Consider the following 13,397-nt stretch of genomic DNA (forward strand, 5'->3'; position numbering starts at 1 on the left):
ATTTTCTTATCTCTGAAATTATAATTACATCATCCCTATTTTCCTTTCTTCCCCTCAACCTTTCCCATGTAGCCCTTTGTTCTGTTTAAAATTCATGGCTTCTTTTTCTTTAATTGCTGTCACATACATGTATGTGTACAAATATTTAAATACAACCTGCTCAGACCATATAGTATTATTTGTTATGTATGTTTTCAGGGCTGTGGTATTGGATAACCAATTAGTGTGTTCTTCTTTGGGAAAAACTAATTTTCCTGAGAATTCCAAAACTAAAAAAATTTCCTTATCTTTAGTCTTCCATAATCCTGACAAAAATTTGTCTGTTGCTTCTAAGAGGAATAAGATGTGAGCATGTCAACATAAATGGGAATTTTTATCAAACTGAACTTATTTTGTAAACTCAGACACTATTACTTATATAACTAATATAATATATGAATGTTTTCTATCCAAAGTGGAAATATATATACATTACAGTTTCTTTCAACTGCTCTGAGTAAGTTGCCATGTTATACAAACAATATTAGATTACAAGTAATTATCATAAAAGAAAGGAGCTGCTGCTTCAACTCTTCACTATAAAATTCAAGTCATAACTATTTGCAGTTCTAAATCTAAACTTAAAAAATGCTGCAGTCAAATAAAAATGCATTTTCAATTAATCATAATCATACACTTAAGGCTAACAGCCTCTTCCTAAATGTATTTACAACTAAAGGAAAGAAAAATATCTTTCTATAAAACTTAAGAAAAATAAAAGACAATGACAGAAAAATAAACTTACCAATTTTTTCATCCAAGCACATAATTTTCTCCTGAGTAAGCTGTAGCTCATATTTTTTCTTAGCAAGGTGTCGCTGAGTATCAGAAAGATCTTTTTCTGTGTTTTCATATAAAAGTCTGAAAATATTTTAATAATAAAAACTAATTCTGGAATTTTTATGTTTTATCAACTTTTAGTATATCTAAATCTAAAAGCTTTTAAGGACACTAATATGTTTTCCCTTTTAATATTGTCATTATAAAACCACAATACAGAAAGTTTACAAAATAAGGAGTAGAGTTAGAAAGATAGCTCGGTCAGTAAGAGGCCCACCATGCAAACATGAGCACTTGAGTTCAGATCCCCAGTACCCAATTAAAAACTGGCCAAGAGGCACGCATTTTTAATTCCAGGCCTGGGTCTGGGAGAGGGTATGGAAAGGCAGATTCCTGGAACTCACCGGTCAGACAGCCTACCCACTCAGTGAACTCAAGATTCAGAAAGAGAAAGACTGGATCTCTAAACTGATGGAGAGGAACACATGAGGGCTCCCAGTGCAGACCTCTGGCTTCTACACAATTTCATATTCTCTCTCTCTCTCTCTCTCTCTCTCTCTCTCTCTCTCTCTCTCTCTCTCTCTCTCTCGTTTTTTATTTTATTTTGCTATGCACATTTTAGAGGTTATCATACTTTGAAGTTAAACTGAATCATATTTTTACCTATACTTAATATTTAATATCTTTAAATCTTATAATGCAGCCGTCTACAGCATGATTTTCTGGCTAAAAAAGTATTACATGAGTGATAATCCCTTACTTTTAAGCAGATACACTGGTTCCTTGCTATTAGATTTTTAGGCTTATTCTAGTTCTCTCTTTTAAAACAATTAAATCTCTCATGAACAGCATATTCCCTCCACAAACATTTACTGTCTGGTGTGTATAAGCACTAAGAGCTGAGAAAGCAATGTGAATTAAGTTGGCCCTGATCATACCCTCAGGAAGCTTACAGCCCACAAGTAAGTAAACAGACTTCCATTTCTAGAAATATGAAAGTCCTTTGACCAAAATCACACTTAGGCATATTGAATATAAAGTGTAAAGTCACTTTTATTTATTTATTCTGTTTTTACAAGACAGGTTTTCTCAGTATAGATCAGGTTGTCTTAGAACTTGCTCTGTAGACCAGGCTGGCCTCGAACTAAGGGATACATCTGCCTCTGCCTCCCAAGTGCTGGAATAAAAGGCATGCAGTACCATCACCTGGTAAAGACACTTTAAATGCATGACAAAATGTGCAATAATTTGTAAGGGATATCTCCTAGTACATAATCAAAGCCTTGAGACTTACACCAGTGTTGGGTCTGTCTGCCTCAGTAGCCTAGAAAAGAAAGGATGCCACAAGATACCTTCGTCATAAAGAATAAACTAAAATAATCCACATAAGGCCACTGAGCCACCATTGGAAGGTCAGTCTAGAAAAATTATCAGTTGTTAAAAGGCTCAGGGAATTTTACCTTGTAGAATTCTTAGTATTAAAAGAATATAAAAGTCAAAGTTGGTTCCAGATTGAACACATACATGCGATACTGATGAAACTTCTCTGGAGACAACACTCTTAACCCCGGCAAGAACTAAACTCAGAAACAGTTCTATTGAAAATAATCCCCCATTTCAAATCACAAGTTATATTAGAAGCAATACAAATTTAATAAGAGGTTAAAATATAAAAACTGAATTATATAGCCCCAAATTTCAAAGTATAGCACTATTGAATGGAGACTTAAAAACAGATGTATTTAAATACATATATACAACACAAAATCAAAAGAAAAACAGCTTTTAAAATAAAATCACAAATTAAACTAATATTGAAACTTTAAAAAAACAAAGTTCAATGGGTAAGTTAACAGATAAAGCTAAAAAGACAACTAGCAAAATGGAACAAACAGACCAGAAAAAAAAATCACCTTTATCAAGACCACAGGTAAGAAGGTAGAAAACTGACAGAGGAAGAGGCATAAAGATGGAATTGAGAAGGTCTGTTATTTACCTAAATAAAATCAAAGGGAGAAAATAAAAGCAATATTCAAAGGAATGATAGCTAATAAAAGAACTCTTAGAATAAAGATGGATTCATCTGAATCTATTATGGCAATTATAAGTAGGGAAAAGAAAAAGGACTTCAAAGGAATGAAAGGAGGGGTGGGGCAGATTAACCAAAACTAAGTATAAAATCTCACCAGAGTGTGAGCTAACTGAGAATATAACAACAGGGCCTTTAGAGGTAGAAACACTTGTTGCTCTTGCAGGCAAGATGAATGTAAGAGGCAGAGGGTGAAGATGAGTACTACAAAATGCTGTCCTCAGGATATAAGTGTTGAACACATGAACTCAACAACTATGGTTACCTGCACATGACCAAGCTAGTTACAAATTCCAACAGAGGTGTGAGGGACTCCCAAGGCCACACTCCTAGCCAAAGATCTACTGCTAGCTGACTGCTGATATGAGAGGGAGAATCACTTTTTTTTTCAAAGGGAAGTCATTGGCAGGTTGTCCATGCCCTCAGTGATTAACCCCACAGTCATGTGCAAATGAGTAGCTCTTGTTTAGTAGATACCGATACCTATACCTATATTTATATATACAGAGAACAAGAAACTTGAAGGGAGATATATTGGGGAGGGAGCCGAAAGGAGTGGGATTGGATAAGATTCCTATGTATTGTATGCATGTACGAAATTTTCAAGTAAAAAAAGAATTCACAGAGAGCCATATTTCTTCACTTTATTCAAAATGTTAACTGTGACAAGTAATACCTAGAGAAATCACTGAAAATGCTATACAAACAGTAAAAATAGCATACACACATGTACATCAAAATGGAATTTTTAAAATGTCAAGTAACCCATTCACAAGTGCTGTCCTATTTGTTAATTGTCTGCTTTTTAAACCACGGTTATCCTAGTCAGCAATGCAACTCTGCCACTACCAGCAGCGGCTAGCCCGCAAGAGCCACAGCCTGAAGAAATTCTGTTCCCTTGGGCACCGACTCTTTTAAAACTACTAAGAGAACTTATCTAAATCTCTGTCCCACTAAAGAACTCAAGATTCAAAGATTGCGGTAGAATCCTGCTTCCCAAAGAGGCTGCATAACAAGCAGCTCACCAGACTCGCCTCCTAGCATCTCCTAAGAAGTCCTCCTGCTTTTGTTCACCCCTCTTTATAAACCCTTCTCCACCCAGCTTCTCCCTACTACTTCCTGTCAACTAGTTGCTGACTCAGCCTCTGAACCGCAGGTGAATTTTATTTAATCAAACACATCTTTGTATCATTAAACAAACATTCCAGAGCATAAACAAAAAGTAACACACCTTAATATTCTACAACACAGAAATGACAACAGAGGGAGAAAGCAAAAATAAAAATAAATAAGAGAATTGAAACATAATTACAGTTAATGGGTATGTTCTACCTTACTTTTACAGCCCCAAACTGAAAGCAACCAAAATGTTCCTCCTAGATTTCATGGTACCAAAAAGCACCAAGCAAGCTTCCAGAGGAGAGAAGCAACCAATAGTCCTACCTGTCTATGATGCATATGAACCACAACAACTACCTTGGCACAATAACCCAGAGTCCAGGAGTGGCACACATAACTTGGCAGTAACCATCAACTCTAATTGGACTTAAGACACACTCAAGAGGGAAACCACCCCTAGTATTGGAAACCTAGATAACTACTCAGTACTAGAGAACCCCTGGTTATTAGTGGAGAATCTATAACCACTAATTTACTAAGTCAACATAAGCCCTAACACCTACCAATCTATAAATATTTGTGATATTTTGCATGCACAAGATTTTGACCTAGTATGGTTTTTCTATATTGTGCTAATTAAGACTTCTTCATGTCTTTAAGAACATTCTCTCCATATTGTACTTTTATATCTCAGTTAAACTAATTTGAGGCTTTCCTACAATCTGAATGGAAACAAGTCCTTTCCAATACATTCTTGTATGTGCTAGAATTGACAGGACTGTGTAGCTGTCCCACTTGCTGTAGGTATGATTCTTATTTTTTTTAAGGTAACTGGAGTCTTTGAGGCTTTCTTACACACATGGTTTCTCTTCAACGTGAGCTTTTTTTGTGCATTTAAACAGTACTAGAATGATTGAAGCTGTCCCATAGTGCTTACATGTGTGTTTCTCTTCTTTGAGAATTCTTTTGTATATCTGAAGGAAACAAAACACCGGAAGGTTTTCCTGCAGTTTTTGTTGTTGATGGTGGGTTGGGTTTCTTGTTTGTTTTTCTTTTTCATTCATGAGGTTTCTCCATACATTCATGAATGTTTTTTATAGAAAACTAAAATTTCTCCCGCACTGATTTCATATAGAAGGTTTTGTTCCAGTGTATTTTCATGGAGCTGAGTAGTTAAGTGGCTGAAGCCTTTCCAATATGGCTTATATTCATAAGGATTCTCTCCAGCATGGTTCCTGAGGATTTCTAAGAGAATTTAGGAAACTGAAGACTTTACACATTTCTTACCTTTACAGAATATCTTCAATGTGTACATTTTCTTTGCTTCTGGAAGAAATGGAAATAAGTTAAAGTTTTCCAGAATTCTAGCTTGATTCTTGTTGCTGTGATAAACATCAGGACTGAATGCAACCTGGGGCAGAAAGGGCTCAATTGGCTTTATTTCCAGGTTACAATCCATCATTAAGGGAAGTCAGGCCAGAAATTCAAAGCAAGAGCTTTAAGCAGAAACCATGAAGTAACACTGTCTACTGGCTTGCTTCCTGTGGTCTAGTCAGCACCATAAGACTAAGCTAAGCTGTCCAGAGAGAGTACCACCCACTATGGGCTGGGCCCTCCCTTACCAGCCAGCAATCTCGACAGTGCCCTACAGACATGATCACAGGTCAGTCTAAAGAAAGCAAGTCTTCAATTGAGGCTTCCTCTTCCCAGGTGTGATTTGTCATCACAACCATACTTTCCTCCATTTTCCTCATAATCATATTCTTTGTTGTCTGTATGAGTTCTGAAGGGAATAATGACAAATGAGGACTTACACACACACACACACACACAACACATACACACAGAGTGGGGGGATTGATTTCACATGCATGTTTTCTTGTTCAAAACACAATCTAGAATCTTCAGAGATGGCTGCTTCACTCATTTTCAAAGTATCTCTACTACTTGACTTCTGACGGGACTTTTGTAGTCATCTTCAATGCTCTGGATACCCACTTTTGCACCACACAGGACACACTTGACAAGGTTTCCTCTACCACTCAACTTCTTATTAATCACCTGGGACTTCTGTAGCCATCTTCAATATTCTGGTCTTCACATTATTTTTTACCTACAGAAGTCATTCTCTAGAAGGTTTCCCACGTCATATTTCTGTAGAGGGTCTTCTGGAAAGGCTCCAGAAAAGCACAGCCCAGGATGAAGTTCACAGACACAGCTGCAAAGGTCAGTAACTCTATTTCCAGTTTCTGGTGTCTCGCTTCTCCTCAAGGTTCTGAAAGTCTATACAGGTCACAACACAACAGAGAAAGAACCACCCAGAGTCTCTCTGAACAGCACGCATGTAGTTCCAATAATGGATTGTAGATGAATTTACACAGTATTCTGACCTTTTTAAACTCATCTCAAAAACTCTGACTAAAACTTTCCACTTTCAGGAAAAATATAAACATCTAGATATGAACTTCAAAAGTCTCTTATCAAAACCACGCATGATGTTACACATCAAATCTGCAATACCATCTCACTCCGTTAAGAATAGCTACCATTTTATTTTCTTTATGTATTTTTTGTGTTTTTTTATTTCTTGTTTTTAAACCCTTCCCTCTACTCCTCCCAGTTCCTCCCCACCTTCATCCCTATTCACATCTACTCTCTTTCTGTCTCTCATTAGAAAAGAACAGACTTTAAGAGGTAGTATTAAAAATATGACCAAATTAAATAATGTATGATAAAACAAACACTGTCATATCAAAGCTGGTCAAGACAAACCAACAGAAGGAAAAAAGCCCCCCAAAAGGCACAAAAATCAGACCCATTCATTTGCATTCAAGAATTCCATAAAAACACTAAACTGGAAGTCATAATAAACACACAAAAGATAGCCCCATATTCGGGTGCGCCCAGACCTGCAAAGGTCCTGGCTCAGGCCTACTCCCTCAGAGGAACTCTTAAAATTTGCAGGCAAATGGATGGAACTAGAAACATCATATTGAGTGAGATAACCCAGACCCAAAAAGACAATTATCTTATTTCTCACTCATAAGTGGTTTTTAAACATAAAGCAACGAAAAACCCGCCTACAAATCACAATCCCAGAGAACCTAGACAACAATGAGGACCCTAAGAGAGACATATGTGGATCTAATCTACATGGGAAGTAGAAAAAGACAAGATCCCCTGAGTAAATTGGGAGCATGGGGACCATGGGAAAGAGATGAAGGGGAGGGGAGAGTCTGAGAAGGAAACAGAGGAAAAAATGTTTAGCTCAATAAAATCAAATTTAAAAAAAGACAATCTCTGTTGCGTTCACATGAGTTTTGCTTATGTTGATTTAGAGGGCCCTCGAACTCTTACGTTCTCTCCACCTCCTCTCCTTCATGGTTCCCTGAACTCTGAGGGGAGGGTTTGATGGAGACATCCCATTTAGGGATGAGTGTTCCAAGGTCTCACTCTCTGCACAATGTCTGACTGTGGGTTTCTATATTTGTACCCATCTGCTGCAGGGGGAAGTTTCGCTGAAGATGACTAAGCAAGGCATTGATCTATGAGTATAGTTTTTTTTTTTTATTAAATGTCTTCTTTTTTTTATATTTATTTATTTATTATGTATACAATATTCTGTCTGTGTGTATGCCTGCAGGCCCGAAGAGGGCACCAGACTTCATTACAGATGGTTGTGAGCCACCATGTGGTTGCTGGGAATTGAACTCAGGACCTTTGGAAGAGCAGGCAATGCTCTTAACCTCTGAGCCATCTCTCCAGCCCTGAGTATAGTTTTTTAATGGTGCTTCAAACACTGAAAGATACAGCTACCAAAATGATCTAGCAAATCCACCATTGCGCATATGCGCCTGAAGTATATTTATCTTCAACAGATATCTGCACTTCCATGTGAATGATACTATCAATTGAAAAGACTGCCAAAACTATAAAATGCAGTAGTAAACCTCACGATAACCACAAGAACCAAATGTAACGTACAAAAGATAATGGGACTGAAGCCTCAGTATAGAAAATCAATGGCTCACAAAGACAAGAAAGAAACAGATAGCCAGAAAAGAATCACCAAAGTGTCAACATAAAGTACTTACCTACTTACCATCAACCAAGTATCATTTCACAATGTCTATGTATCAAAATATTACACTGTATTCTTTAAATATAATTTTAGCCAACAATTATTCTACAATAAAGCTTAAAAAGCCTTTGTAAAAATTTAAAATAGAACTACACAACAAAACAATAGCTGGTGTTAAAAATGAACTGCATATCAAATGTCAGTGAGGGTATGTAACTACTGAAAAACTCAGCACTGCTGGAGCAAATGCACAGTACTACAGCCACACTGAAAAAGACTTCAATGGTTTCCCTGAAAGAAAAATGTATCATATGGCTCAGCCATTTATTCGTAGATATTGATCCAAGAAATAAAAACATATATCCACACAAAGATTAATATAGGGAAGAGCTTAGTGGCTTTATTTATTATGGCCCCAAACTGGAAACAGTGCAACTGTCAATGTGTACACCCACACAGTAGAATACAGCTCAGCAGTCAGAGTATAAATTACACACAACATGTGTAATACATAAAGAACAAACCTCCGAATAACTACACTAAGGGAAAGAAGTCTGATTAAACAACATATACAATACAATTTCATTGGTTTAAATTTTTAGAAAATCCAAATACCTATATTTAAATTGAAATAAAATCAATTCATATAATCAGCAGAGTGTATGAAAATTACAGAGGGGCAAGAGGGAACTTAAGAGTGCAGAATAAGGGCAGAATCTTGATTGTGGTGATGGTTTTAAAGGTCAAATTTTTGAACCTTAACATATAAAATTTTAGTATATATGTTTCAGTTACACATCAATAAAAGTTCCCAAATAAGCATACATCCAAAAAAATCCCCTAAAACTGCTAGGCAGGGTGCACACGCTGCCTTGCTGCCCTACAGAAGCAGGGTACTGCAAAGCAGAGCAGAGCAAGATCCTGCACCATAGGAACAAAACACACCCACTATACCCCAGATTAACACACATCTCTCCATTAGAATACTACAAGACATAAAATGTTATCTAAGACAAATATTTTCTATAACATGGAAATCTTATGTGACGAAATTAAAAAGGCCAGATGTAAACGACCACAGGCGAAGCTCAGCTGCACAGGACACTTTTGTGCTGCATACACATGAACTGCTTTCTGGCTGGAAGCAGTTCTACAGTAATCTTTTTCCATGGATCATGGAGTTATAGATGATTTTTAACCTTTTTGTTACTGGTTTTTATTTTCCCAGGTTTTCTTTATTGTTTTCTTGCTTTGGTATTATTTTCCTGTAAGCTTAACAATAGTCTTAGAAGAAAGAAAAAGGTTTCCAAGGAAAAAAAGGGAGTTTGAGTAAATGTCTGACTGACAAGGGTTCCTACTCCGCACCATTGGCCCTGGGAAGATCAAGGGGAGACTCTGGGTACTCATTTGTGGCCCAATTATTATCTGTTACTGGATAATATATTTCACATTCACATCAATTAACATTTTTCATGTCTACAGAAAAAGAGAAATCCAACTCTACTGAAACTTGAGTAGCTTTGTTTCACATCAACAAATAGTAAAGTAGAACCTCAAATGTAGAGGTGACTTCCTGCCTACACACTGCTTTAGTGGCCTCTGCCACTACACCAGTGTAATGAAAAAGCTAATCAACCTCATCCTGTGTTCGAACTATCCTTTCCCTAAGCTTTCCAGTCTGGGCTTTCATGAATTGTTCAGACCTGGGAACAGAATTTAAAGTTATATACCTGAAGTTAAATATCTCAGTTCTCAGAGGGCTATATAAAAACTGCTTTATTAAACTTGACACATGTTGGAAATATAAGATTAAAATGAGTGTATGTATGTTTCCTGGCTGAGTGATTTGGGGGACACTCATTTCATTGCTGAGGTTTCTACAACCGCATCCTATCAGTCTTTTCATAAACTAAAAGTAACAGATAGTTAAATTTTCATTACGAAATGTGCTATAAAGCAGAGCAATTAAGTACAGCAAACTATCAGTTATTTAACGCCAATGTAGTTTTTACCTCAAAGAATTATTCTCTGCTTTTTGTCTGCCAAGTTCACTTTCGGTATCCATTGCCTTTCTTGCTAATGATTTCATTTCTTTTTCCACAGTGGTTATGGTCTCCTTCATCAAAGTCATATTTGACATTTGTTCCATACGTTCATCATCAAGCTACACAAGTAGAATGACAAAGTTAACTCCTACCACTCCGTAGCCTTGTTGGTCTTAGCAGAGGAGACACTCCTACAAACTGCAGTTTATGGAAGAATTATTCACACAATGAGATGATCAACTGGGGCAGACCTGACACTGTAGAAGGTTTTATAAAGTGTTATATAATAGGATAAAAACAAGCCACTACATAGCTTTCTATAAAGCCTACCTATCTCAGTATTATCAGTCTACCTTTCTCAATCTGGTTCAATTTGACTATATATATACTGAATTTGTAAAAACATTTATTTGTTATTCAAGATTAATACATTACATATAGAGCAGGATTATGAAAATAAAATTCTTGTTCACTTGTTTGTTTTTTACTTATTATAAGAAAATACCTCAAATGAATTTATCCGTACATTCAGACCTTCACTGTTTATATACCTGGAACACTGCTAACGTATATCTGGCCAATGCTTGATATACTCATATTTGGCAATATTATCTTAACAGAACACGGAGATGAGAAAAATTGAAATTTTAGATAAGTGTAGTGGGACTATAATGCCAACACTCAGGAGGCTGAAGCAGCAGAGCCATGGGTTCAAGGCCGACCTGGGCTATATAGTAAGCCCTTGTAGTCCTCTCCCTCCAAAAAATAGTCTAATAATTAATTAAAAATTCCGAGACTACATCTTAACAATAAAAACAAACTTCTTTTCAAACAAACAAACAAAAATAAAAAAGCTGCACTCATGTTTCTAGAGGAAATAATGAAGTGCAAAGGTAACATAGGATTATGAATAACACATCATATACACCACCTTAAGTATTTTAGGACTACAAACACAATCTTAGAAAAATAAAAGAATTCTTCCTAAGACAGTAAGAAGAGAAAAGGAGAAACTATGGGTAGAGCCAACAAGGTTTTGTTTTACGTTATGAACTGTACACTCCAGCTCCTCTATCCTTTGTTCCAAATGAGCCTTCTCATTAAAAGCTGTCTCTTGAGCAATCTGTTCAAAACACAAAACACAACAAAGGACTTTCAGTGTCACCGCACTTGTGTTATACCTATGGAGACAGACAAAACAACTGCACACCTTTAGCCTTTCTCTCAGACTGTCTCGCTCTGTGGTCATTCTTCGCAAATCAGTGAAGGCTACATCTCTTTCCGTCTCTACCCGACGAAGAATAGCATGTGCTGTGGTTGACTTAGGAGACTTACAGCTTTTCATCATTTCTCTTCGAAGTCGAGCAATTTCTTCCTGTGCCTATGATAAAAATATATAAAATTTAAAAAAGAAAACTTTAAATTATACATAAAGTATCTTATATCCACTCAACTAAAATTGAAACCTGAAATAATATGCAAGCAGCAAGAAAATAAGGAAATGGATGAATTTTTATTTTTAAGAGTTTATAAATAAGTGCAAGCAAATATATAAGTATGTATTTGTGGAGGGGGTGTAGCTAAGAAAAGACTTTGTATATTCCATTTGAATTCAGCATAACTCAGGTGAAATACTCGTCTAATGAAAATTCCACAATGCTTATCTTTATATTTGCTATATCTTTATGTACGCTATTGTCTAGGGTGCTTTTACCCTGACAGAAAGTTCCACCAGTCCTTACTCACAGCCCAACATGGTCTCTGAACACTTTTTAATGGGTCCTGAGGCCCCAGATCTGTTGCATATCTATAGATGATTTCATATCCACTTTGCTTCCTGACTCTCAGTTTTGATCATTATCTACACAGCTGGTCCCCAGTTTCAGAAAAAGATACAGTTTCTCAATATCTACAGATTAGCCTTCACCACATTTCTTAAAGTGTTTTCTAAAATCTTCCTAATTAATGATAATTATATCCTCTCACCTTGAGCAGTGCCCCTTCCTCTGGCTCTTTCCACCCTGGTTCCCAGCAAGCCCCCATCACCTTCATCATGTATTAGCTTGACAACCTGTCATCTAATCCTACTGCCCCATCTACCACGCTGTGTCTTTTCTTACTTTGTAGGCTCTTTGTTTTTGTTTTTAGGCAGTGTCAGCCACCACCACTACAAAACCTGAGCTAAGAAGCCTGACAACTGTAATAGATTTTTCGTAGTTCCCATTCTCCTTAATTTTCTGGCAGCAACCATACTGGTTCAGGACCTTTCTTCCTAGACCCCCATTCTCCCTTTGTGGCCTTGGTTTCTTTATCTTTCAAAGGTTCTTCCCTGCCTCTTGAAGATTCCATTTTGACTTTTCTGCTCTATTTTAGTGCCTTCTCATTTATAGAACTCATTCATTCTGAAGGCTCAAATAACATCGAAGAAGATGATCTTTAAAGCTGCATAATCAGTGCCTGCCTCTCTTCCTAATCCGGTTCTAAATGTCTTACTGCTAGGTAGCAGTTACTATCTGAATGTCTATCATCTTACTCCACCTTTCTAAACCAAATCCATAACTTTCCCTCAAACCATCAACGGCTTATTTCTCCTCTTTTTATTTCCCCAATTCTCTGTCATTCAAGATAAAATTTCAAATGTTTCCATTTGTTTCTTCTCCCCCAAATCAAATATTCCTTAGTTTATCTGGCATCTGTTTTTATATTTATTTCTGCTGATATCACCTTTGCTTCATGTATGGACTATGATAACATTTTTCTAAGGAATCCACAGTTTCTTCCTCCTCTAATTCTCTTGAAGGAAAAATTATTATGCTAATATAGAAATATCTATGAGATTTGCCACAATATAAAAATTGTTTTTCAGGGCTGGAGAGATGGCTCAGAGGTTAAGAGCACTGGCTGCTCTTCCAGAGGTCCTGAGTTCAATTCCTAGCAACCACACGGTGGCTCACAACCATCTGTACTGAGATCTGGTGCCCTCCTCTGGCATGCAGGCATACATGGAGGCAAAATGTTATATACATAATAAATAAATAAATCTCAAAAAAAATTGAGACTTTAACCCACAAACCTATGAACACCTGATTTTCGATAAAGGAGCTAAAAGGATACAATGGAAAAAAGAGAGCATCTTCAACAAATTGTGCTGGCAAAACTGGATGTCAATCTGTAGAAGAATGAAAATAGATCCATGTCTATCACCATGCACAAAACTTAAGTCCAAATGGATTAAAGACCTCAA

At 36.6% G+C, this 13,397-nt stretch overlaps 1 protein-coding gene across 1 annotated transcript in view; it reads right to left on the reverse strand.

Annotated features, from left to right (window-relative positions):
• The window catches only part of Tsga10 (testis specific 10), an 89,825-nt gene that overhangs the window by 43,844 nt on the left and 32,584 nt on the right, over window positions 1-13,397 (reverse strand). The window contains exons 7-10 of the mRNA XM_057751269.1: window positions 11,364-11,534; window positions 11,199-11,276; window positions 10,121-10,272; window positions 785-900 (exon numbers count right to left, since the gene is read on the reverse strand). Of these exons, the coding sequence (XP_057607252.1) occupies window positions 785-900; window positions 10,121-10,272; window positions 11,199-11,276; window positions 11,364-11,534 (517 nt within the window). The remainder of the gene's footprint in view (window positions 1-784; window positions 901-10,120; window positions 10,273-11,198; window positions 11,277-11,363; window positions 11,535-13,397) is intronic.

This window comes from Chionomys nivalis, chromosome 19 (genome assembly GCF_950005125.1).
Source record: "Chionomys nivalis chromosome 19, mChiNiv1.1, whole genome shotgun sequence".
Taxonomy (NCBI): domain Eukaryota; kingdom Metazoa; phylum Chordata; class Mammalia; order Rodentia; family Cricetidae; genus Chionomys; species Chionomys nivalis.